The sequence below is a fragment of the Netta rufina genome (genome assembly GCF_964035555.1).
Source record: "Netta rufina genome assembly, chromosome: 24".
NCBI classification, from domain to species: Eukaryota; Metazoa; Chordata; class Aves; order Anseriformes; family Anatidae; genus Netta; species Netta rufina.
The window spans coordinates 723,783-749,627 of record NC_140148.1 but is presented as its reverse complement, the minus strand read 5'-3'; the positions used below and the strand labels follow the sequence as shown (position 1 = coordinate 749,627).

Sequence of the window (25,845 nt, the reverse complement as noted above, 5' to 3'; positions counted from 1 at the left end):
CCGCTCGGCTCGGCTCGGCTCGGGCTGCGCCGGCCCCGGCCCCGGCCCCGGCCCCGGCCCCGGCCCCGGCTCCGCCTCCTCCGGGCGCCAGCGGCAGCGGGCGGGGCGCGGCACGGCTCGGAACGGCTCGGAACGGCACGGGAGGAAGCACCGGCACCGGGACGGGAACAGATGGGGACCCGCGGGGGGCTGCGGTGGGCAGGGGTCAGCCCGGGAGCGGGACCGGGGACAGCCGGGATCGGGACACGGGGACCGGGAACACCCGGGACAGAGGGACCAGGGATAGCCAGGACACGGGGACTGGGACACAGGGACCAGGGACACCCGGGACAGAGGGACAAGGGACACCCGGGACAGAGGGACCGGGACCCGGAGCAGGACGGTGCAGCAGGAGCGGGCAGGGGGTGGCAGGACAGCAGGACAGGGACAGCCGGACGGCAGCAGCAGAGAGAGGCCAAGGCCAGGCGATGCAGAGGGACAGACGGACAGGAAACGCCAGGACAGAGGGACAGGACTGCCAGGGGCTGGCACGGGTCGGCACAGGGACGGAAACACCGGGCTGGGGCTGACGGAGGGCCAACGGCTGACACGGGTCGTGGGGAGAGGAAACGGCCAGGACGGAAGCAGCAGGACAGATGGACACGGCCTTGCCCAGCGGACAGACGGACAGGGGACAGCCGGGCAGGGCCTGGCTCAGTTCCGACCGCTCGGAGCACAGCAAAGCATCCCGAAATCATCCCAAAACAGCCACCGGGCACATCCACCCCACACCTCAGCCTCAGGGTGCCCACGGCTCCACCGAGGCTTCGAGCCCACCAAGGGCTTGGCCAAGGCACGCAGGAGGGACCCGGGTCTGGCCCTGCCACCTCCCCAAAGCTGCCTCCCCCCCAGGGGCATCGAACGGCCTTTGAATAACCTCGTGGGGGAAATCTCAGTTACCCTCCCCGCAGAGGAGGGAAGCCGAGCAGCTTTGCCAGCTCCTGCACCCTCGCCCTGGGGTGCCGCAGGGCGACGGCGGAGGGGAAACGGAGCCACACGTGACGGGAAAGCGGGAGGAGGCGCAGGAAGCCGGGGAGGAATGACGGCCACAGCCCGCGGGGACGCACGGACGCCGGGTGGGGAGGACGGACAGAGCCACGGGGCTGGGGCTGGGCTCCAGCTGGGGGCAGCGGGGCTGAGCCCAGGGGCCTGGCACGGAGGTTTTGGTCTCCCGGTCTCACCAGCAGCAGCAGCACCCCGAGGTGGGGCCCCTCAGCTGCTGGTGGGTGCCACCGTCCCCAGCCCAGCGGGGACATCGCTCGGTGCCAGCCCCAAGCACTCCTCAGCCCCCCCCCGAGCTGCTTTCCCTGCCCACCCCCCCGGAGGTGCCAACCTGCACGCGCCTGGCGTGAGCAGAGCCGCTGAGCGCGAGTTTTCCATGACACAACGAAGCGAGTCTGCATCAACAAGGATTTCCTCTGGGCACTCAGCGAAACCTCAGCACCACCAGGAAAAATAAATGACCCAGACGTCATCTTCCACCCCAGAAGCCCCCGGATGCGGAGGAGCCGCCGCTCTCACCCGCAGGAACCCCGGGGCTGGGGGAGGCCACGGGGCCGGATCCTGCTGCCGGGCACATCCTGCCCACCCCCAGTTGCCCCCCCATGAGAGCAGCGCCAGCTTCTTTGGGCAGCCACCAGCTGTGTCCCCCTGTGGGGACAGGGCCCAGGAGCTGCCCCCAGCCAAGGGGAGAGGGCAAGGGGCAGGGTTTGGCTCCGGGCTGAAGTTTTTGGTACGCAGCCGGCGGCAGCTGGCAGTGCCGAGGCCACGCGGGGCCCCTGTCATAGGGCCAGATGTTCCAGCCCTTGGCACCGGCTCATCAGGCCTAGAGCCAGCCCTCGGGATGCAGCCACAGCGCCACTAGGTGCCAATGGGTATTTGGGGAGCTGGGGGGACCCCTCCAGGGGTCCAGTCCCAGCACCCAGGGATACGGACAGCGTTTGAGGGGTGCATGCCAGCTCCAAAAGCACGGCAATGACACCAGGAGCACGGCCTGTGTCCGGCTGTGGTGTGGGCAGGGGGTCCTGGGTGAGCCGTGACGCAGCGGGACCCCCACTGCCGGGCCTGCAGCACGGAGAGCCCCCAGGAGCCAGGAGGGGACGGCACCTCGGGACCCATCTCACAGCCAGGGGGGACGGTCGGATGCTGGGCAGGGCTCTCCAGCCCCGCGGCCTCTCCCCAGGGACCTTCCAGGAAACCTCTCCTCCGGGCTGTGCTGGCACCGGGCACCGACCCGACTCCGTCTGCGGCCCTTCCCAGCAGCTGGCCCATGGGACGGAGGGGGTAGCTCCCGGCCGTGCCCACCCACCCACCGCCTGCCCCCAGTTTCCATCCCGGGGGTCCTGCCCCTGGGAAACAAGGCCAAATCCTGCCCACGGACCCCCCCCCGGTGACCCCCACAGGCAGGAGCCCAGCACAGGGGACGCGCTGCCAGCAGGACTCGGACGCAGACCCCAGGCACCCCACGGACCCTTGTCAGGGCAGGGGGGTGACCCCCCCACCACCACCCTGCTACATGCAGGGCTCAGAGACAGGGGAGGGCCCCCAGGGAGACGCAGCCGCCCCCAGTGAGGGGTGGCCCCATTCTGGGGCGCGCAGCCTGGGGGGCTCAGAGGTTCCCCAAACACCAGCCCTGCTCCTGGCATTTCCAGGTGGGTTGCAGGGGAGCAACACCGCGCCCCCACCCAGCTGATGCCCCCCCCGCCAGCCCTCTTTGTCTCCCCCAGCACCGCGACCCCATCTGCAGGGAGGGGGCGGCACACACCGCCCCCGAGGGCACCCCCAAGCCTGGAGCTGTCAGCGCTGCCCACCCCGCACCCCATTTGACCACGATACGCCCCAAAAATCCCCGTTCTGGCCCCAGCCACCAAGGCAGATGCCCTCCTCCCTCGCTGTTGCCGCCTGCCCGGTTCCTCGGGGCGGATCCGCCCGTGCCCCTAATCCCCCCCCGGCCCCCACCCGCATCCCAGATCCCAGCAGCTGGAGAACCGGGCTCCAAAACCCGGCGAGAGAGCGACCCCCCCCACACCCCCCCGCCGGCACAGGCTGCCGCTCCCTGCGGAGCTGCTTACGCGCCGCAGACAAAGGGAACGAGAGGGGAATCACAGCTGGGCGATATTTTTTTAACCTAATCCCACGAATTAAAACGAAGAAAAGCAACCGCAGGGCACGGGCGCGCTGCTGGTGTGGCCAGGGCAGGGCACGGCGCTGGCAAATCCCTTGGCCCCCAGCTCTCCCCAGGCCCACAGCAGCGGGGCTGGGGACGGGGACACGTCCCAGGGGGGCAGCGCAGGCTGGGCGCTGGGTGCCTCCGTGGGGCTGGGTCCCACACGGACCCCGCTGGCCCCACACAGGCACCTCCCGGCCGGGAGCTCCTCTCCCCCCGCGGCAGCCGCTGCTGCACGAAGCCATCTTGAGCCGGCAGCGGCGCAGCGAAAGGGTTACGGCCCCCACGGCTCCGTCCCCACCGCCCACCTCCAGGTCGGGGACAAACAAGAGGCAGGCGGCTGTGAGCGATGGATGGAGGCGCGTGGAAGCCCGGCGGCGAGGCAGAGCAAGGCGGGGCGGTGCAGGATGGCATCCACATCCCCAACGCCAGGGAGGGGCCGAAATCCTGCAGGGAGCCGGGATACCCCGGAGAGCCCCGGGCACGGGCACTGCCCCGGGCCCGTGGCAGCCGGTGGGAGAGGGGATGGATGGAGCTGCCCCGCCGGCCGCTGCCCTCCCTGCCGGGGTGCCGGCAGGCACGTGCCGAGCTGCTGCCGATCGCAGCCTAAAATTACCACGGTGCCGCTGCCAATCAGGGCGGCGAGGGAGGCGTGCGGGCTGCTGCTCGGCAGCTCCTCTGCATTGCAGCTGGAGGTGCGCGAGGGGGGATTCTCCAGGGGGAGAGCGCACCCCGGGGTGGGGGTGCAGGGCTCACAGCCCCCAGGGGATGCGGCCCCTGCGGGGGGCTCAGGGCATCGTGTGCAGGGCGCACGTTGGCGTTGGCTGCTCCGGTGGGGCGGATGCGAGCGAGGTCCTGGGGTCCGGCCGGGCTGGCGAAGGCAGCAGCAGGCACTCGCCCACGCCACGCACGTGCCCGCGCCCTTCCCCGCCTCTCCTGCCCGTGGACCTGCCCCAGGCCGGGGGGGGGGGTCATAAGCACACAGCCCCCAACGTGCAACAAAAGCTGGCCGGGCACTGAGGGTGCCTCGTGCTGGACCACTTGGTGTGGCCCCAGGGCCTCCTGCTCTGGGGGGGGGGCACGGCAGCATTGTTGGATCTGGGCTGAGCCAGGAGGATGGTGCTGGGGGCAAAAACGGGAGGCAGAGCCTGACGGCTGCAGGGAGGGAGCGGGAGACCCTCACCATGGTGTGCAACAGTGGGGCCGGGAGATGCTCAGTGGAGAATAACCCCTCTGGGGGGGGCCGGGATGGGAAAAACCCAGAGCCCCCACGGGGACACCGTGAGCACCCACAGCCCAGGGTGGGCACTGGGGAAGGATGCAGCATCCCAGCACGATGGCCAGGACGGCTTCCAGAGGCGTTGGCTGGTAAATAACGGGGCTGGCAGACACGGGAACACCAACAGACACAGCCCCATCAGAGCCCCCCGTGCTTTTTCTGTACCCCACAGCCCCAGGCAGGGGCCCCCTCCCCAAATCCTGCTGCTCGCATCCTCCTGTTGTGCTACCGGGGAACACCCAGGCACACCTGGGGCCACGAAGGAGACCTGTGGCAGGGCAGGGACCGTCCCCTGGCCACCCGCATCAGGTGAGGAGCCAGAAACAACCCCAGGGGCAAGCACCCGGCCAGGGCGAGCACCCATGGGTGCCCGGGGAGCTCACACCCGAGCGTTCCCGTGACACAGCCGGGCAGCGGGGCAGGGGTGGGACAAGGGGATGGAGGTGCCGGGGGGGGGGGGGCGCAGGGGCTCGGTCCGGGGGCTGCTGATGGGGTGTGGGGGCTGCTCTGGGCAGAGCAGGCAGGGAGGCGGGCGGGGGTCGCAGGGGGGGGGGCCGCAGGCTGGGGGTCTCGGGCAGCGATGCCGGGCAGCAGGTGGGGACCTGGGGAAGGAGAGGGGGGGCTGCTGAGGAAAAAAGCCTCGTACCGGGACCCCCCCCCTAGGACCGGCACCGCGCCCATGGGTGCGGCCCCCCCCGGCCCCCCCTCCGGCTCCTACCTGCTCCATGGGGGCCGCTCAGGGCACGGCCGCGGCGGGCGGGCCGGGGGCCATGGGCTGCTCCCGGAGCCGCTCCCGGAGCCGTTCCCGGTGCCGGTGCCGCTCCCGGTGCGCCCCGGTGCGGCCCCGCCGCCGCCGCCGCCTCTCGCCGCCGCCGCCCACGCCCGGCGCCGCCCGGCGCATCCCGGGAGCGGCGTCAGCTCAGAGCGGCGGCGGGAGGGGGCCGCGCCCGGCCCCACCCGGGGCCCCGCCGCCGCCCGACCCCCCCCCCCCCCCGCATCTCCCCCCCCTCCCCAGCCCCCGCCGTGCGCTCATCCTCGCCTCCATCACGCCGCCCGCATCCTCCCTGCCCCTCCCCATCACGCCCCCCCCCCCAGCCCTCCATCCATCCCTCCAGCCGCCCCCCACCCAATTCACCCCCCCCCAAACCCCTCCATCCCCCCCCCAGCTCCCTCGGGACGCCCATGGGTGCCCGTGGGGGGGATGCTCGGGGTGGGGCGGGGGGATGCTGGCAGCTCTGCCCCCCCCCGGCCCGGCTGCGCCCCCGCGGGCGGGGGGTTCGCGGCCCCGGGGCAGCCCCGGAGCCCCGCCAGGGCCCCCCCGCCCCCAGCCCGGCCCCCCCCGGCCTCAGTTTCCCTCCCGGACCCCCCCCTGCCCTCCGGGAGGCGGCCCCGGGGGGTGCTCAGCCGGGCTCGGACCCCCCCTCCGGCCCCCCGCAGACCTCCCCCGGGCCCCCCAGGACCCCCGGCCCCGCCGAGCGCGGGGGGGGGCGCGCAGAAGAACGCGGCTTTGTGCGGGGGCCGCCGGCGGCTGCCAAGGAGCCATGTTGGGGCGCTGCCAGCCGGGGGCCGCCGCACAAAGGCGCCTTGTGGGGGCCCCGCCGCGACCCCCCCGGCCCGGGGCTTCCCCGTCTGCAGCCCCGGAGGGCGACCCCAGAGCCCCCCCCCCCCCCCCCCGCATCTCACCCCACTGCAACCCTCCCGGCTCGGGCGGAGCGGGGTGGGGGGGTCCCCGCTGCCAGCCCCCCCCCCCCCGCCGCCCGTTGTCCCCATTAGACTCCCCCCCCCCAGGATTTCCTCCCCCCAGCAGCCTCGGCTCTGAGCAGCCCCGGCTCTGAGCAGCCCCAGCCTCGGGGGGGCTCCCCCCGCCCCCCCAGCCCCATTCTATCTCTCCGAGCCTTTGATCGGCAGCGCGGGGGCGTTCAAAGCGCCCCGACACCAGGCTGGGGGGGGGTGGGCACGGGGTCCCCCTCCTGCAGGTGGCCCCCCCCAACCCCCAGACAGCCCCAATTTCCCCCCCCCGGAACCCCCAAGTCGGGCTCGAGGCACCACACAGCACCGAACAATTTCCAATCGTTTTATTTCAAGCCCCCGCTCTCTCCCTTCCCGCCCCCCCCAAACCAAAAAAACAAAAAACCAGGGGTCAAAACGACGCTAAAAAGGAGTTACAAACACCGAGGGCAGCGCTCCCCCACTGCCCGCTTACAAAACCTGGGAGCTTCACCCCAGCTTCCCCACGGGATGCCCAACATGCCTATGAACACAATATTTACAGACAGCCCCCAGTACAGCCAGGCTTCCCCCCCCCACCCCCAAAAATAACCAAACGCACCCAAAGTGCATCCGGCGTGTTATATCAAAAAACATTTCTTCTTCTGAAAGATTGGCCTGCAAGTCTGTTCTTTTTTTTTTTTTTTTTAACCATTTAGTAACTTTTTTTTTTTAATATAGTTTATGAAAATAAATTATACAGCAACTATTTTAATAAATTAAGCACACACACACACACAAAATAAAATAAAAATCAAAGAAAATTAAGCAAAGCTGCATTTCTACTGGAGGCGGTGCCCGGTCGGAGCCCCCCGGCCCTGCTGCTCGCTGCCCTCTGCTCTTGCCCCCGGCTCCATTTCCACCTGGGAGCCCCCCCCCAGCTTCCACCAGGGATTTATTTCCCAGGTAAAGGCTGGGGGTGGGCACCCGGCCCCCCAAGGGGCAGGCTCAGCCTTGGGCTCCGTGTAAATCCACGCAGGTGTGGGATGGTAACTGCACAGAATGAGGCCGAAGGCTGCAAGGTGCCTCCTTGGGGGGCCTCCTGCCCCAAAGGGCTCCCCCCCAAAAGGCTCCCGGCTGAGGCTGCAGCCCCGAGCATCACCGAGCCTCCTGGGGGGGGGCACGGCCTCGCACTGCCCCCAGCTCACTGCCTCCCTGCACGTGCTCACACAGGAAACACTTCCATGAGAAAATCTCTGGGGTTTAAATTGGGATGGATATGTAAATATGTAAGGTGCCACGTGCCCAGGGGGACAGGAGGAGGTTTCTGGGCGCTCGGCCCCCTTCTGCTCCCACCCCAGCAGCACGGGGGGCACGAGGCTGCCCAGACAAACCACGCTGACCTCTTCCCCTTCCTTTGGCCGCGAAAGGAGATCGATGCTGAGCTGAGAACTGCCAGGCAAGCAGCGTCCTGGCACGAGGACAAGCACAGCAGCACAGCAGGGCAGCCGGTCAGACCCAGGCAGCACCCAGCAGCTGCCCCAGGCCGTGCTGTGGGACCAGCAGCTGCCCCACACCCAGGGTGTTTTAGGGACAGGGGTGTCACAGAGCTCCTGACGGACACGGGGGCTCTCCCACCCTGCTGCCACTGCAGAGCGGGTTTGTGCGTTTTTGTCCCCATTGAGGGCACAGCCGGCCCCATGCCCCATCCCAGTGCTGCTTCTCCCCCAGTATTGCCATTCCCCTTCCCCAACCCAGCTGTTATTGCACCAGCAATGCCCACTCCCCCCAGACCAGACCAGAGATGGAACGAAAATGCTGCCACCGCCACGCCTGGGAGACGCCAGCCTGTGCCGGGCTGCAGCACGGGGACAGTCACAGCTCCCCCAGGTCACGCAGCTGGCCAGGAGGTCACAGCCAGGAGAACATCACCGGCCCCGTGCCATCGTGTCCTCATCTCCGGGGTCTCCTTTGGGGGGTGGAAGCTCTGCAGGAGACCTTTGCATGGGGCGCACTCCTGCTTTGCGGGCACAGTGTAAGACACTTGAGGCGTCAGCCCAGCCGTGGCTGTGGGGAAGATTTTCTGTTCCAGAATTCGGATAAGTTGGAAGATCCAAACCCTCAGCCTGCGAGCAGGGCCAGGTGAGCTGATATTCGGGGCTCTGATGTTCAGGTTTCCCTTGCACAAGGCCACGGCTGCCTCCCCCCGTTGGTGCTGTGCGTTGGTCGGAGCAGCTGCCCCTTCTGCAGGCTGATGGCTTGGAAGGAGCCGAGGGGCTACGAGGGGGGGGACGCAGCAAGGGCTGCAGGGGGATGAACGCCAGCACCTTGTGGGGCAGCTGCCCCGTCCTGATACCTGACGACACAACGCAACCAGCAGCAGGTAGTGTCCAGTGAGGTATTTCTACAGATTTTGAAGATAAATTATCGGTTTCATCTGGAAGCCAAATCTTGTAAAAACCTTTTTTTTTTTTTTTTATCCAAGACTGAAAGCGAGGCCAGAGGTGGTGGTTAAGAAAGGGAGAGCAGGATTAGTTAGCACCCTTCGCAGCAGCACTTGGCATAGGCAGACAATCAGGATTTTTCAAGGCTGCTTTAAGATCCACAGGACTGTGTCTAATTCAAGGACATAGATCATTCCGCGGGGCGAGAACAAAGTCCCAGCAGCTCCCGAACAACCGCATCCAGCTCACGGGGCACTGACCCCATCTGCAGACCCAGGCCACACACAGCATTGCGTTTTCAGGCCGGTTGTGGGACGGGGCGTTTCTTTCACCCCAGAACACGGGCTTGTTTCAACGCAGGAGAAAAGATCCTTTGAGAATCCTCAGCATCGCTTCGGGCAAGCTTTAAACTTCACCATGAAATGCAAACTCTTTGCAGCTGCTGCGACGGATGAAACAGCAGAGCAGGACTGAGAGGGACGCGGGTGCTGCAGCCCGTGCTAAGCCCAGCAGCTCAGCAAGAGCTACCATCTCTCCCGGTGTCCTGGTCCTGAGCTGCTGTGGCTCCACGGACATCCCAGGAAGGGGAAGCAGCGAGCTCCAGAACCCTCAGTTGTTCCTTGCTCCAAGTCACCCCAGACTCAAGTCACTCCATGCCCCAGCAGCCACCCATCGGGATCCTCCACACCTCAGTAGAAAGCCACTTCATTCACAGCTTCTAGAGACAGCCAGCAGAGAGGCTCAAAGTGCACGTCCCGGGATCGCTCCGGCAAGTACCTTTGGTCCACAGGCTGCTGCCGAGGTCCCAGCGACAGCCCTGCCACCTTCTTTCCAGTCCTCGCAGCAGTTCAGTGAAATCTTCCAGTGTTTGCCGAGGGGAACGCCGCCTCCCCCGAGGGGCAGCCCTCGCTCCCCGCTGCAGCAGCAGCTACGCCGTGTGGCAGAAGGCTCCGGGACATCCGAACGGCTCGTGGGCTTTTCCTTCCTCGGGCCCAGCTTTAAGGCCATCCTGCAAAGCCCAGCTGCCCGGGACGAGGCCTGGCCCTCTTCTCCAGATCCCAGGGAGCAGGGGAGCCGTGCCCCGTGCTCCCCCGAGGCTGCTCTGGGGAACTGCTGAGGTTCTGGCTCGGGCTGTCCCCAGCAGCTCTCCGCCTGCCTCCCCTCCGCAGAGCAGTCCCACCACGGTGCCCAGAGCAGGCCGATCTTCCCAGAGAGTCCCCTTCTCTCTCCTCACCTCGAAGTTTCCAAGGGAGGATAATAAAATTCAGCTGATCATAAGACAGTATTTCTCATGCTGAAAATAAACCGAAATTAAAAAAAAATAATAATAAAATAAAATGAAGACATCAAAAATAAAACTTTCCAAAGCTCGTACAGAGTGCCGCGACATTCTTTGTTCTGCCAGGAGTCCGCGAGCTGGGCTCAGCTGCCTCCGAGGCCCCCTCGCCCTCAGCCAGGAGCCGAGACCCTCGGTCCCCTTCTGCTGTGCTTCTTGGGAGTCTCGAACCCTCTTCTCTCGACGAAAGAGCTTGAGAGCAGAAGTCACACCGCAGAAGCAGGCTTCACCTTCACGGGCCTCGTCCCCACCACTGCCTGACTTGGGCTACTGGATGGCAACAACCAAATTCCTGGCGGGGGAGAGAGAGAGGGGAAAGGCATCAAGCAGCCCGCCCGATGTGGCCGAATCTGCCCCAGACCCCTGGGGTTTGGCTTCGCAGGCCTGTGAAGGCACAAAACAGGCACAAGCAAGCAGCAGAAGCCTTGCTCGTCTCCCCAGAAGTAAAAGAAGGCGGCTGGTGGGAGCAGACAGCCTCCTCAGGGAGGATTTTGCCTTTCCTTCGCAGTCAGAGGGAACGGCCTGATTGAGGCTGCACCCCGCGGGACCAGCAGCACGCACGTACCATCAGTGACAGCAACACGAGGGGCGCGCCGGCCTCGCTACGTGGAGGATTCGGCCTCCTGCTTCTGTTTGGAGATGAGCTGGGCTTCCTTCAGCGACAGGTACACCTCCTCCTGGGGGTCGTAGTAGTAAAACTTGCGGATGTAGGAGATCAGGGGCCTGGGGAAGGCAGGGCAGGAGCTTCAGCCCCGAGCCACGGCCACGCCAGGCTCTGCAAAGGGGGGAGCAGAGCCTCTCCCCCAGCAGGAACCGGAGCCCACGCTCCTGGCAGTGGCCGTAACACCTCACTCAGCTGCACCCCACAGGACGTTCATCCTGCTGACCCGAGGCCAAAAGCACCAACCACTCCCTCCCAGAGCCCCTGCTGCCGACACAGAGGTCTCCTGCCTGCCATGGTGAGTGGCAGACGAAGCCAAAGCAACTTCTCCCCAAAATCCTCGGGACTTACTTGGGCAGCGGCAGCTCGGGGATGTGGTCGATCCGGACCAGCTGCCGGATCCGAAAGCGGCAAAGGTGCTGAAGGGATTTGACGTTGCTGAACCTGGAGACTGGGTACAGGAGCTGGACAGGTGTCGGGGGGAGACCTTTGGGAAGAAAGCGATATTGGAGAAGAGCGTTGTGCCAGATACAAACCGTAACCGGTCCCCAAAGGAAGCACTGGTCCCGGGGAGCCACAGCTCTTTGTGAGGCTGTGCCCAGGCAGCTCAGCACTGGCCAAACACGGGTGATACCACGAGCTATCTCCTGCCTCCCTCACCAAGCTGCTGCAGCTCCTTCCAGCTCTCCTCACAGGGCTCCTGCAGCCACCGGGGGTACAGCAGATCCAGGACACTGCCAACTCCTAACCTCCTCTGCCCCAGGACCAGTGGTGAGAAGAAAACCAAAGGGAAAGGCAGGCAGCGTGACCGGCACGTACACTTTGCTCTGCACAGCCCCTCGGGGAGCTGTATCAAGGCACTAAAAGGCCGGGGATTTGGACAGCTCAAGCTGTGCAGGAGTTGCTCATTCTTGGGGTCACGAGGCTGGGCACAAAGGCAGAGGCGGGAGCAGCCCCGGCAGAGCCAGCTCCCCACGCAGGGAGCAGCCCGGCACGGCTGAAAAAGGGGCTGCATCCAGCTGCCCCCCGCCCCACAGCCTCCTCCCCCCGAGTTAAGAGCAACAATCAAGCCCGCAGAACCGAGAGGTCAGCAGGAGCACCAGAAAGGATCTACGGGAGCCGGGCTCATTCACAGGGTAAGGTTTTTATCTGTCTTTACAGAAGGATTCAGAGCTAGTTACACTCTAACCCCCTCCTGCTGGCCTGTCTCTGAGGGCAACCGAGTGAAAGGAGAAAAGGGAAAGCTCTTCACACTAAGATGGGCTCAGAACTGCTCCAGGCAGCTCAGGAAGCTGTGAGCCAGCTTTTGAGAAAGCAAAGAACAGGAATCAATTGAAGGCCGGGTTCCCCCCCCCCCCCCTCCTTATTCTACCAAAAAGGAATCAGCCTCCGGGAGCGCAGCCAGCAGCTACAGGGCCGCAGCACGAGCTCTGCACGCTGTGCTGGCCGCGTGCCCCAGCACCAGGAGCCAGGCGCTCGCTGGAAACATCCCCCTCCTCCGGGAGGCCGATAGCACTTCAGCAGGAGCACAGTACGAACGAGCACGCCGGGGAGCTGCGGATCCTAAATATTCTCCCACTAAAGAGCAGGCATCGAGGCAAAGCAGCCCCGAGCAGCACCCAGGACCGTGGCCGCACGCGGATGGAGGGGTGCAGGAGCAGGAGTGGGGCTGGCACCAGGCGGTGAGGGACCCCCCGGTGGCGAGGGACCCCCCATCAGGTGCACAGTGCTGCTCAGGGGGCTTCCTTTCCTCTTTGAAAGATATTTTCTAGAGCAAATCCTTTCTACGAAGGCATTTGCCTGTAGAGCTGGTGAGTCCACAAAGCTCTGTTCTCAAGGGGCACAGGGCTTCGGATTGGGAAGGTGAAGTGGTTTTGTATTTTTAAGTTGAAAGAATCCCTTGGAGGCAGGATGCACGGCAGTAGCTTCGCAGCCTTCTCCCCGAAAGCATGGCCACGTTACAGATCGGGTTTCCAGCTATCGGCCATCTCTGCAGCAGGGGGCAACACTGAACAGGTCTGGGCTACGACTCCAGCTCTGCTCCGATCCCGAGGGCGAGCCAGAGCCATTCTGAAGCCAGGAACATCCCATCCCATCCTGTCCATCCCCACCTGCCCAGAGCCTCCCTGCACCATGCCCCCAGCAGGGCCTTGGCCATCTTCTCGGTCCTGCCCCTCTGCTTCACCGCAGCCGCGTTCCCCTTCCTGCTCTGGTGCTCTGCTCAAGCATCACCTCCCACCCTCCCTCCAGCTCCTGCTCCCTCCCAAGCAAGGGGCATATTTGTTCACTTGGCAGACTCTCCCCTTTCTTTCACGCTGGATTTTCAGCTAGCTTTCTGACACGCAATGACAGCTGAGTCAAAAAACAGAAAAAAAATTGATAAAGACGCTGACCCAGTTGCCAGCCTGGCTCTCGCAGGAGGCAGATGTGAGCCCATTCAGGCCCAGGCTTTGCTGGATGGCAGAACAAGCACTCTGCAATCCCAGCATCACGCAATCAAACGTGCTCCAACAAAGCTTCCCAACGCTCCCCCGTGCTTGTGAGCACCTGCCTGTGGATGTGCCCTGGCACCACGGTCCCCCCGGGGACTCTGAACCTACAGCATCCATCACTCGAGGCTCCCATTTAGCTCCTCTTGGAAGTGCTCCCACACACCCCAGTTAATGCCTCTCCTCTCGGCAGCCCCAGGTGGGTCTCGGCAAAGGGAGAACTGGGAAGCTGCAAAGCACGGGGAGGGTTCTCAGCAAAGCAGCCCCAAGACTGGGGGAGGGAAGGCAGCTGGGCTTTAGTAGCCAAGTAGCTGGCAGAGGGAGCAGCTTTTTTTTTGTAATAGCCAAGCAGCTGAGGGATGGAGTAGACAAAAGCTGAACCAAGCTGTCTCCAGCACACGCCAGCAGCTAACCACAGAGCAAGAGTCATCCCCAGACCCAGCAGGACACTCACCTGGGACCCTGGATCGCAGGAAGTAAAGAAACTTCCCGTTTTTGGAGTGCATGATCGCTCTCTTTATGAACTCCACCACAGACTGGCAGCGGTCTTCGAACTTGGGATGGCACCACAGGCTGAAGGTCCCTTCCAAGAGAACAGAAGGGTTTCACGTTACAGGAGCACCGGTGGCAGGAAGAGGTACTTACTGGTGGGACTGGTGTTTTAAAGGGCAGGTGACAGCCCCTAAGAGCTGCAGCCCGGCTGGCACCGCCACCTGACGCAGGAGGCACTGCTGATCCAGGTCAGCACCTGCTAAACATTCAGGCAGCAGCAATCTCTGATCTGAATCAGCCCTTACAAGTGGCAAGTAGATGCAAAGGACAATCACTGGGGGGTTATTGCACAAACACCAGCCTCCCCGCCTGCCTACTCAGCTCTCAAAAAAAAAAAAAAAAAGAATTATGTTTTCTTCCTCTCAAGTATCTGAAACCTGAAGGTCAAGCATTTATCTCTTTACCATTCCCTCAGCCCCACCATTTGTCATCTTCATGGTTTATCAGAGCTCTGCACGCTGCTGCAGCACATTCAGCACGAGGCAGCCAGCCCAGGGCGAGCACAGAGCCATGGACACAGACAGAAGCACTGGACCCAGGAATGAATGAAGTTCCTGGTGTGGTGCCATGGCTGGAAATGCTGCTCCAGGGATGGTGGCAGCACCAGCCTTCAACACGTGCAGCAAAAAATGCAGTTTGAGGGAAAGGAGGGAAGGACACCTGGCTAAGGGAGCTCTGAGAACAAGCACCCCAGCCCCAAAGCAAGAAACTGGACCAGCAGCAGCAGCAGTTCGATCTGAAGCTCAGTTATGAGCAAGCATCCTCTGTGCAGCCGACCTCACATCTCCCCCGGCTGGAAGTGCTGCTTACAGGTTCCCCAAGGACAGGGTGATGAAAGTCAGCCCTCCTTACGCAATGGTCAGGGCAACCAGCTCCAGACAGGCTACAATTAACGCTGGGGCACCTTCCCACCAGAGGGGCTCAAGACCAGAACCTCTGCTGGGTCGATCAGCTCTAGCAGTGCTCACGGAGGGGGATGACACAGCGACATCCCCAGAGCGAGGGCAAAAAGGGGGAACGGGGGAGCTTTGCCCCGAAAGGTCACAAACCCCTGTTTGCTCCAGCAGATGCCTGGGAAGCCGCAGAACCCATCATTTGGCAGCACACCTAATGACAGTGCTCTGCAGGCAGCTGTTATTACAGCCTGCCCACTGGGTACAGGGCAGGTCCAGAGCCCTGACGATGCCTTCCCCCCCCCCTGCACTGAGCCTTCTCAGGCTTTTTTGCTCGGCCCGAGGGCAGCTGCCTGCGCTGGGGTTCGATACGGAAAACCACATCTGAAGATGAGCAGAAAAAGCATGTGGGCGAGGTGAGACAGACCCCATGCACGACAGCACATGGCAGGAAGAAAGGGCGCAAACACCACAAGGTTCTCAGAACAAACGCCCACAGCAGCAGAGCTGAAACTTTCGCCTTGCTCAGAGGGCAGCTGGCACCGCTGCCGAGCGTCCCCCCGCAGAACAAAGCAGGGTGCCAAGCTGTGGGGTCAGATTGCCTCTCATCTCACAGGGAAACCAGCTCAGTTTGGGGAATCGGACAGCTGTGAAGGATGGGCCCTGCTACATCACATCTTCCTGATGGGGGATCTCAGATCTCCCCATCTCCCTTCCCTTCAAGCTCACTTTGGAAAAGAGGCGTGGGGGACTCCTCTATTCCCTAATTTTTAATTGCTTTAAGGAAACTTGTGCCCAAGGCACAGACAGCAGGGTTAAATGCAGGACACAGAGTGAGGACGTGTTGCTGCTGCTCCCTCTTTTCTGCTGCATCAATGCTTTGAGCAGAGATTTGGGACCTTGAGACCAGGCTGCCCACAGCCACGGGCCCCCCCAGCGCTCCCCGGGGCCCTTACCTCTGTAGTGCTCCATCCGGGTGTGGTGGGTGATGCCCTGCGACCGAAAGCTGAGGCTCAGGATGTAACGGGGATCAGAGCTGTCTCGGACCAGGAAGGACCCATCCGGCTTCCCTTTCAGCTTCATCTCCGCGTCCTCCCAGTTCATGGGCCCCCAGTACCACCCGCACTGCAGAAGCGAGACACAGAACGTCAGCAGACTACGAGCAAGAAGGACTGCATCACCACCTGAAAACTGCACTATTTGCTATCGTTAGTTCACTTTTAATGCCAAAATTTAAGTTTCTGGTTCCGTTCAGCAGGAAAACGGATGGTTAGGACTCGGTGCTTTCTCATCCAGGAGCGACATCACATCCAGCACCCAGAAGTAGTGCAAGAACAGATGTGACCGTGACAGCTCTTCCACACATGAAGGATGCTGCCCTAGACTCAAAGACCTCACTGGGAAAAAGGCAGGTGGAGTTTTCTGGCCCTGCCTTAAACTTCTGTTCCTGGCCAGCCCCCAAAACCACAGCCTAGACCCGCAGCCTCCCCCTCCCGAGGTGCCGTGCTGCCAGCACCCCCCACCAGGACGTTACCTTCTCCAGCTCCCGCAAGCTGGCTGCGAAGCTGCTCGAGTCCGGCCGGTACAGGGGGCACTGGAGGTGCGGGGTGGGCTGGCTGGGCGCCGTCTCCATGGGCCGGAGGGGCACGATCCGGGGGAAGGCGTCTGCAGAGGGAGAAACGGCCCGGGACACGGTCACCCCTCGGGAGCTGACCCCAAAACTGAGCCGCCCCGTCCCCCGGCACGCCCGGCTCCAGAGGGCAGGGCAGGAGCTGAGGAGGCAGGACTGATGGACAGGAGGACAGCGTCCTCGTGAAGGACACGGCAGCAGTCACCACCTGGCTCTTCCAAGGTGACTCACTCGGAGCCCTCACCTATTTCCTTCAGCCAGCTTGGAGGGAAGCCGGGGGAAGTGCCAGGTGGCACCAGCTGGAAGGAATTAACCCATCCCAACACCTCAGCTCATAACAAGGGGGCAATTAAAGCCCCGTGGGTCCTGAAGGGCAGGAAACTGAAAACCAAAGGGGAGTTGCGTAAGGAACATCCTCACGTGCTGTTTAGAGCCTGGGCTCCTGAGCTAAGCCCTGCTCCTACAGCTGCTGCCTGACACTGCTGACACCAAAGCACAGGGACCCGTCCACAGCCAGGGGCTGTGCTTCTGCTGAGCCCAAGAAGAAGCAGAGAAAATGGGAGATGCTGAACTGAGAATAAAGCTGGCGCGGTTACAAGCTTCAGGAAAACGACTGGGGGGCAACAAAAGAGCCACAGCACACAGAAAACAAAGGACCAAGGCCAGGAAAGCAGAGCCTGGACACAATGGCACACCATCGGTAGCACTGCATGTCCCTGAGCAGGCAGAGGAGGCAGCACCGCTGCTGTTAGAGTCTGAAGTGCAGCCTTAAAGTTTACCAAGGAGAGCTGCAAAGTCCAAATCCCTGGAGAACCAAAGCCTTGCTGCTAAAGCTAAGCTGACCTGGGGCATGGGGTGGAGGAGGCGGAGGCAGAGGGAAAGACTGCAGGGAAGACCCCATCGGACCCACTAGGACAGATGTAGGCAGCGTCCCACTGATATCATCTAGGAGAGAACAGAGGCAAGAGACATTCAGAAAACAGAAAGCGAGCGAGCCCTGCACTGCTGAGCAAACCAGCACCGAGCGCGGCCTGGAGCAGAAGATGGAGCTCTTCTCAGTGCTCCGCCAGCTCCTGAGAGCAGGGCACCGCTGCGGTGCCAAAGCGACCCCTCCTCAGCACGCTCAGAGGTTTGTGCACACACACCTGGAGAGGAGGAGTTATTTCCCCAGCCCAGCTCCCTCCAGGCACGCAGCGTGCAGCACAGGACAGGCATTTACAGGCGGCTCTGGAGGCACAACGCTGCCCTAGCACGTGGCATATGCACTGGGGTGCTGCTCACCTCACCAAGGCCAACTGGTGCTAAGCTCTGAGGAGCCTCCTCCACAGAGCAGCTCCTGGTACCGTCCTCCCCAAAGCCTCCCTTCCACAGAGGCAGGGGAGGGAACCAGCCTGGGCAGGCGATGGGAGGAAGGAAGGAAAGGAAGGGAGGGAGGGAGGGAGGGATGTTTTCGTGGGCAGGAGACACTGCGACAGCAGCACCTCACGTCCCACCTCGCACGGCTCCGCCACAACCCTCCCCTCCTGCCTCATCCCCAAGAAACACCGGCACCAGCAGCAGCAGCAAGAAATCCTGCTGGGGCACGGGGAGCAGCACAGGCAGACAGACAGCTCCCATGCTCCTGGACAGACACACGGACGGGCTCTCGAGAGGCACGGGGCCGTACCTAGCAGGCTGAGGCTTCGTCGTGGAGGAGGCGGCGGAGTTGGAGGGTGAGGGGAGGTCAGTCCTCGCTGGGAGATGTCCACGTCCACTAGTGACACCGTTTCACCTGCAGGTTAGAGCAAGACCGTTAGTGCTGCACCTCCTGGGCACGCGGGGGGAGAGGGGAAGGGGCTGGGACCCTGCCCACGAGCAGTAAGGGAGCGACGGACACAGATCCAGGTGCAGCAGGCGATGGGGAAGCACCGAGCTCCTGCAGCACTCGTCACCGACGTACAGGGCTGGCACTTGGTGTAATTCTTGGGAAATGGATCGACAGCCCTACCCTGCTGGCACGCAGCTATGAGATAACGCTCCTGTTAATTCCAGTTGGAATTAATTCACTTCTGGGAAAAGGACGACACAAACCGAGATGTCCAGCGTAAACCAACAAAGCCTAAAATTAATCTAAATCCATGGGAGAAAAACGAAGCCATGAAATCAAGGTTAAACCATCAGCATCAAACACAGAAACAGAAGGAAACCAGCTAACCCCTGAGGAGAGGACTGAGCGGGGTTAGCACTGCCGAGGAACTTTCCAAAACACCAAAATCGAACCCAGCTGTCTCGAACCAACACCAGAGCACCACACACACCTGAGCCACGGTCCCAGGGACTGTCAGACTTCGACTCCTGGGGACAGAGCCCCAAACCTGCTCCAGATGGAAACCCTTCCCCGGCCCCTCGGTCAGCACCTCCAGGTATTTGCCGCACAGGACAGCACTGACTCAGCTTCCCCCTGCCTGTGGAAGGCCTATCTGCTAATGAGCAGCGTTACGAGGGGTATTTAGGCCTGGTTATTATCCACGGCACCTTCTCCCTGGGGGAGCAATGGGTGTGGGTGCACACGCACGCATGCAGCCACCCTTTCATTTCCACGCCCTACCAATAAAGCGGCCACGTAGGCTGGGCGCCTCGCCTCGCAAAACAAAGTGTGACGAGACCAAGGGGGGCTGCAGCAGCCCAGCTTTCAAACCCTTCCCAGAGCAGCAGCGATGGCAGCCACGTGTCCCTGCAGCCCAGCACACCCAAGAAAAGGTCACTGAAGGCAGGGACGGCTTCCCCAAGGACCTCTGCCAGCCCCGGCTCAGCCCTCGCGCTGACCTGGAAGCAAGTCACCAGGAAACCCAAGCAAGCTGGGCCAGGCCTTTGAGTCTTTTTGCAGCCCCAGCCTCAGAAATCCTCAACACGCAGACCTCAGCTGGGTAAGGCCGAAGTCACCAACAAATGAAAGCAATTAAAGGGCAGACATGTTCGCTCTGGGGATGCTGGCACGGCCCTCTGCAAAGGAACAGCTCCTGGAGGACACCGCCACCACTCCACCGGCTTGCAAAAAACTGACACGAGCCATTTTAAGAACATTTAATAGGATAAGCTAGCAGTTAAAGCAGCCTCCCAGATTTAGAGCAGGAACTTGCCCACCCCACGCTCTCCCCTCTGTTAAATATTCTTTTGCAGCCGAGGCGCCCAGCTCGCACGGCCACGGAGCGCCGTCAGCAGGAGGCACAAGAGCCGCAGATCCCTGCCCGCAGCTTCCCCTAGCGACAGCTGACGGTGCCGGGAGCAGCTTCTGCTTCCACCAGCCTCGATTTGCTGAACAAACACGCGTGGCACACACAGAACCAGTCACATCTCGCAGGGAGCAGCCTCCCCATGCTATCCTGCTACCAGGACACCAGCTGAGGTGGTATGAGAATGGGGATGAGAACGGGCACCGGCACAGCCCCATCGCCCCTGGACGACTCCATCCCTGCAGGGCTGAAGGAGCCACGAGAACCTGCAAGCCCTGAGCCCTGCAACAAGCCCCTCGACACGCGTTCACTTTGTTCCCAAGCTCTGCAACACCTCCTTCGTGCCCCCAGCCCTGCTCTCCGCGGGTTTTAAGGCACCCACGGAGGACCCGAGCCCCGCAGCTGGGGAGCTCTCACTGAGAAAGCCCCAGGCACATGACCGTGAGCAGAAGGCTCTCGGTATCAGCCGCCAGCAGAGCAGGACTTCCCCCTCGTGCCATTTATAAAGCAGCCAGCTTCCCCCAGCAGAAAGAGGAAGGCCAGAGACCAGCAGGAAGCGGGCAGAGAACGGCAGCTGCGCAGGGAGCTGCTGCCCCACCGGGCGGTTTCAGCCCCGCAGCTGCCGGCTCCCCTCGGACCACAGGAGGGGAGCACGGGCACAGCCCCTGCCCCGCAGGGAGCTCCCGAACCACCGGTGTAAAATGCCCCCGTGGAGGAAGGAGCCTCGCCTCCGGCACAGCTCAGACCCACGTCTGCACAGGAGAAACTGCAAAGTGCTGATGTGAAACATCCCCGATGCAGCTCCTCCTGGGTCGGGTTCGAGGCCACGCAGGACGCAGGGGCTGCCCCCAGGGTCACGGCTTAGGAGGGGAGGAGAGGGGCAGGCAGACCCAACCGTACACGCCTCGAATCCTTACCTGTGAAGAGGGGGCTGAAAACAACCGGGGAAAAGGCACTTTGAGTTCTTGTCAGTCTGTGTTTCCTGTGGGAAATAAGAAAAAAAAACACATCGTGAATAGGGATGGAGAGGCTCGGTGCATCCCCAAAAAAAACACCGTTTGATCTCCCAGACTGGGAGAGCCTTCCCCAGGATTTACAGGGGTTCGAGGCAGCCCAACGCCGCCTGCTCGCTCGGCTCCTGGAGCAGCGCGCTGGCTTAAGTAGGACAGACAACCAGTAAAGCTAGGTCTCCATCCTGCCACTAAGCAAATCTCTTAACTAGGTAATTAATAAAGCCTTTGGAAAGAAAAACCCCAAGCAAGTATCGTAAGCGGAGCCAAGCGGCTGTTTCACAACAGGCACCTCGCCGTGCCTCTGGACCCGGCATTGCCAAACCTCTCAGACAAACAGGTCGGGGCCCTGCGCAATCCCGGGCTGTGCCCACGGCCGGCACACCGAATGCCCTCGCGTGGTGTCTGCAGGATGCCACCTCCCCAAAACCTGCCGGGAGGTGGCGGAGAGCCGGGAAGCTGAGCCTTGAGCATCAAAGGGGATGGGAATGGCTGAGAAGGCCGACGGGCATCCGAGAACAGCCGCAATTCCGCCGGAGCTTCCTTCCCAAAACAGAGATTTTATAGCGAGGCTGCAGCTACCCCTGTGCTGTCCCCACGCAGGGGACCAGCCCTTGCAGCACCAAAGGGCTTTGTACAGACCTAGGCAGAGGGAACACCGCCGGGGGCACGGCCTCACAGCTCGGGCGAGCAGGGGAACACGGTCTCACCACCAAAAGCGAGACAGGAGCTGTCCAACCTCCGCTATTTCAACCCAAAAACCCTGCTCAGTGACCACTCCGAGACCATCCCCATCCCCTTCGACATCGTCCCAGCCCCACTCTCATCACGGCCTCCCGAGCAGGCTGGGCACAGCTTTGGGGAAAAGCAGCCCTGAGCAAGGGCTCGCAGTGCTCGGAAGGATTGCTCCATGGGTGGGTGCGCCCCGGCCCTTCACAGGGCACCCCGGGTGCTTCTCCAGCAACATCTCCAGGTCACTCAGCTGTGAGCAAACAACCAACGCTGCAGGACTGCCACGAGAAGAGCTGAGAGAAGTCAGCACCTCGATAACAAAACCCCACTGAAGCGCCTGGAAGCGTTTCCATGCCAAGCCTCTCGCACCTACTCGAGGGCTGGTTTTTTGCCCTCAAAGGAGAGCAATTCACCAGTCACCAGCCAGACACAAAGCCACGCTGCGGGCCAGCAGCAGCTAACCCTGTAATACAGCAGCTGCTCTGCTCCCACGTCCTAAAGCAGAGGGGAAGGAGCAGTGCCAGCACCCCGCCGTTACCAAAAAAGCCACGTTTCAGGCCAACATCTTCCGACCAGCAACAAATTTCTGCGATCTCTTGTTTCTAGCAAGCTCCTGTCTGCAGCAGGGCGAGAGCAAGAAGCAATCCACGTGGGCTGAACGCTCCACGGACACCGCACAGGTCCACGGGGCCAGGAGTACCTTGAGCTGCAGCAGACGGGGATTTCAGGGTCACCCACCGGGCCCCCACGAGCCCAGGCTGCGGTGGGGATCACGCTGACATGGAGTGGCTGCAGGCAGCCTTTTAGCACGTCCCAGGTCTCGCCCACCAGCTGGCTACACACTATTTGAGGCAGATTATATAGAGATATGTTAAAAGAACAAGGTCAGGCCCTTGATAAAACCATTGATACAGCACCTTCTGCAGCTCGGGGCTGACCCCTAAACCGCTGCAACCCTGCCCTGTCCCCTACCCCCCCAATTACCTCTGCGGTACAAATTGCCTCAAGAAGAGCATTTTCACGGATGCAGCCTTGAAATCCTTACACCCTGGGACTTCCTCACGTTCCACGTTTCGTTTCCAAGCCTCTCGCACCTCAGAGCCCAGCCGGGGCTGGTTTGCTTTGAGTCGTGTGTGCAGGAGGAAGGCAGAGCTGCTTGGTGCTGCCTCGAGGCCTGGCGTTATGGGATGCAGCTCCACACACGGGGAGCTGGCTCCGTGATGTCCAGGCACGGCAAGAATAAATCCAGTGCAGGCCAAGAGCACTTGCCAGCAGCACCCAGGGGGGAGCCGCACGCCGTGAGCAGGCGCTCAGCGGCACGGACGGCTCCTGGCTGACCTCGTTCCCGTTAACGGGCAGGGGACGGCCAACACCGAGCACCACCTCCAGGGCCCACCAGCACCCCACAGAACACAAAGCATCGCTCACATAACCCGGGGCTCTTCAGCACGAGGGGGCTCCCAGAGCTGGAGGCAGCGGAGAAGTCCCCGAACCACAACAGCTGCATCAGGCACCTTGAACTAACCTCTGTTAAAATCCTAATTAGCACAGCAGTTCCACGACGCTGGAGCGTGAGAAGTCAGCACTTCCCCCAGCAGTGACCATGAAACTCCCCGGCAAAAGGGAAAGCCCAGGCAGCGCCACGCTTCTCTCCTTGCTCTGAGAGGAGACGCAACCAGCAGCCTGCCACCGCCCGAGCCCGGCGCGGGGAAGTCCTGCGGACTCCTCGCTCTTGTCACCAAGAAGAGTGAGGAGTGACAAAACCACAAGCGCCTTAGCAAAACACTACAGGCAAGCTGGCACGCTGCTGGTGGAGGCACGTTGGGTTGGTCGTGGGAAACGAAGTCGTGTACACAACTACAGCACCCTGCCACGAGGCAGGAGGTCACACTCGGATGCTCCGAGCAGCTGCGGGCCAGGGGCCGCTGCAGTTGGGGCTGTCCCGCCTCGGAAGCCACCTCCCCTGCTGCAACGGGGGAAATTTCAGCAATTTCATGGCCAAAGCACCCGGTGAGCACAGACCAGAGCTCGGGGCCCGGCCTGGCAGGGGGCTTCGTGCCCACCCCAGAGGGATGCTGCCCTGGGAGCCCCACAGCACTCCAGGGCCATCCAGTTTTTTAATGCTGCTTCCAGGCCGGCCAGAAGCAGGCAGCCAGGCCCCAGCAGGGTTCTCCCTGCCTCCTGCGAGGAGTTTGAGGCCCTCGGAGGTGCAGCAGGCTCTGCAGCACAGCCGGGGCTGGCACAGCACCAGGGCACCTCGCCCTCTCCTGTTGGCACCGAGCAGCTCACGGCCTCTGCAGAAACGCTCCCCTTCGTGCCACCAGGCTGGAACTGGGAGCACACCACAGCCAGGCTCACACAGCAGCGTGAACAACTCAGACCAACATGATCCAGGACCGACACTGACCCCACGCACAGCAGGGCCGAGCCATGCGCCCTCAGCGCCTCAAGACACTGGGGGCAGCTGCTAAAAGCAGCCACGGGATGGAGATGCTGCTGCAGACGGTGCTGGCGGTGCCAGGCAGTGGCTCAGCGCCCTGTGCAGGGCCAGCTGCTGCCGGAGCCCACGAGCCCGGTGGCTCCGCCGCACGGAGCCGTGCCCTCCCGTGCCAGCCTCTCGGGGGAACGGGAGCCACCGGCAAAGGGCAGCTTTCAAACCCCATGCTGGACCAACGCTGCGGCCTCTGAGCCGTGCAGCTGGAGGAGAAGCTGCAGGAAAGCCGAGCAAGAGGCTGATATGAAACCCCACAGTGCGGCCAGCCCCATGCAGGGGTGCCAGGATCAGGCCCCCCAGCACCTCCTCAGGCCCCACCCTGCACAGCACCAAGGCTGGAGCCCGAATGCCGGGCTCGTGACCCTGAGGAACCCAGCAGGGAACGGGGGCTGGCACTGGGAGGCCCCAGGTCGTGGCTCAGTATCCTCAGAGGCACCCCTGGGGTGCACTTACCGGGGGTGGAGGCCCCCCCAGGCCGAGCCCCCCACACCAGCACCCCCCTCACCAGTCTGCCCGGTGCTGCTCCCCCAGCCCAAAGCATCCCGTGCCCCCCGGGAGACCCCCCCCGACCTCCCCATCGCTCCCCCCGGTGGCAGACCGGGGGAGGCCGCTTCCCGGTGCCCCCCCATCCCATCCCATCCCATCCCGTCCCGTCCCGTCCCGTACCTGCCCGCCTCCTGCTCGCGGCCGCGGGCCCCGCACACATCGGTCAGGCTCCCGGCCGAGGCGGGCAGGTCCCCGGCTCGGCGGCTCCCGGTGGCGGCGGCAGTGGCGGCGTCCCCGGCGGCCGAGCCTCCGCTGCAGCTCTTGGTGCGGAAGAGGCGGCGGAGGCGGACCCGCAGCGAGCCCTTCCTGCAGCCTGCCCCGGGCGGCGGCGGCGGCGGCGCGGGGCCGGGACCGGCACCGGCACCGGGACCGAGGCTGGCACCGGGTCCGGTCCCGCTCCTCCCGTTGGCGCGGGCGGCTCCGCGCGGCGCCTCCTGCCCGTCGGGGCTCCCCGCCTCCTCCTCGGAGCCGCTGCCGGCCTCGTCGGGCTCCAGCGCCTCGAGCACCAGCAGCGCATCGCTCGTCTCCTCGGCGGCGGGGCCGGCGGGCGGCGGCGGCGGCCCGAGGCACGGGCACCCCCCGGGACCCTTGGGGCCCAGCCCCGGCGGCCGCAGCCCCAGCGCCGCCAGCTGCAGCTCCAGCCCCCCCGGCGGCCCCCAGCGCCCCGCGGCCGCCGCCGCCGCCGCTTTGGGCTCCAGGGCGCAGCGATGCCGCGGGCACAGCAGCTCGGTGCCGCCCGCCGCCGGGCCCTCTCCGCCGCCGCCGCCCGCCGCGGGGCCGCCGTCCTCCGGTTCGCCGGGCCGCCCCTCGGCCGCGTTGCGGAACACCATCAGCTGCGGCGGCGGACGGGGTCCCCGCAGCGCCCCGCCGCCCGGCAGCGCCGCCGCGGCGGGGAGGGGGATGGGCAGCGGCAGCCGCCCCCCGCCGGGGCCCGTCGGCCCCGCGCCCGCCCCGCCGGTAACGACGGCACTGCCGCCGCCGCCGCCGCCCGCCGCCACCGCGCCCGCCTCCGGTGCGGCCCCATAGCCCAGCAGGCGGCTGAGCACCCGGTACGAGGCCGCGGCCGCCGCCGCCGCCTCCCCGTCCCGCAGCTCGGCGCGCTGCATCGCTACGGCCGCCGCATGGCCCGGCCCGCAGCGGGAGCGCCCCCCCCGCTGCCGCCGCCGCCGCCCCTCCCTCCGCCGCGGCGACGGCCGCCGCCGCCCCGCCCCCGCACTTCCGCCGCCGGCCACGCCCCCTCCCTCCGCCGCGCGAGGCCACGCCTCCCTGCCCTCCGAAGCCACGCCCGTCACGGTGAGGCCACGCCCCCTCGCGGCCCCGGCACGTGCAGGCGCGGCGGGAGATGGGGGGGGGAGGCGGGAGCGGGACGGAACGGGAGGGGGGCACCGGGATGCACCGGGATGCACCGGGTGCACGGCAATGCACGGCAATGCATGGCTCTGTGCAGCTCTGCACGGCTCCTGCATGGCTCCTGCACAGCCCATGCACGGCTCCTGCACGGCAGTTGCACGGCTGCTGCACAGCTTTTGCACAGCTGCTGCATGGCTCCTGCATGCCTGCTCCATGGCTCATACACAGCTCATGCACGGCTCATGCACGGCTCCTACACAGCACTCACACAGCTCCTGCACAGCTTTTGCACAGCTCCTGCATGG

The 25,845-nt window shown here is 63.9% G+C and overlaps 1 protein-coding gene across 2 annotated transcripts; it reads right to left on the bottom strand.

The window, feature by feature from the left end:
* Positions 1–6,846: 6,846 nt before the first annotated feature.
* Positions 6,847–25,324, bottom strand: SOCS7 (suppressor of cytokine signaling 7). Of its 2 annotated transcripts, XM_084301025.1 has the most exons (10): positions 24,311–25,324; positions 20,326–20,390; positions 17,863–17,967; positions 17,040–17,141; positions 16,101–16,231; positions 15,523–15,691; positions 13,576–13,704; positions 10,984–11,119; positions 10,537–10,694; positions 6,847–10,263 (listed from the first exon to the last, which is right to left on the bottom strand). In XM_084301025.1, the coding sequence occupies exons 1-9, from the start codon at positions 25,294–25,296 to the stop codon at positions 10,574–10,576; spliced, it is 1,944 nt and encodes a 647-aa protein (XP_084157151.1). In that variant the 5' UTR covers positions 25,297–25,324; the 3' UTR covers positions 6,847–10,263; positions 10,537–10,573. The 2 variants fall into 2 exon arrangements, with proteins under 2 accessions (XP_084157151.1, XP_084157152.1); XM_084301026.1 differs by lacking the exon at positions 17,040–17,141.
* Positions 25,325–25,845: the final 521 nt, after the last annotated feature.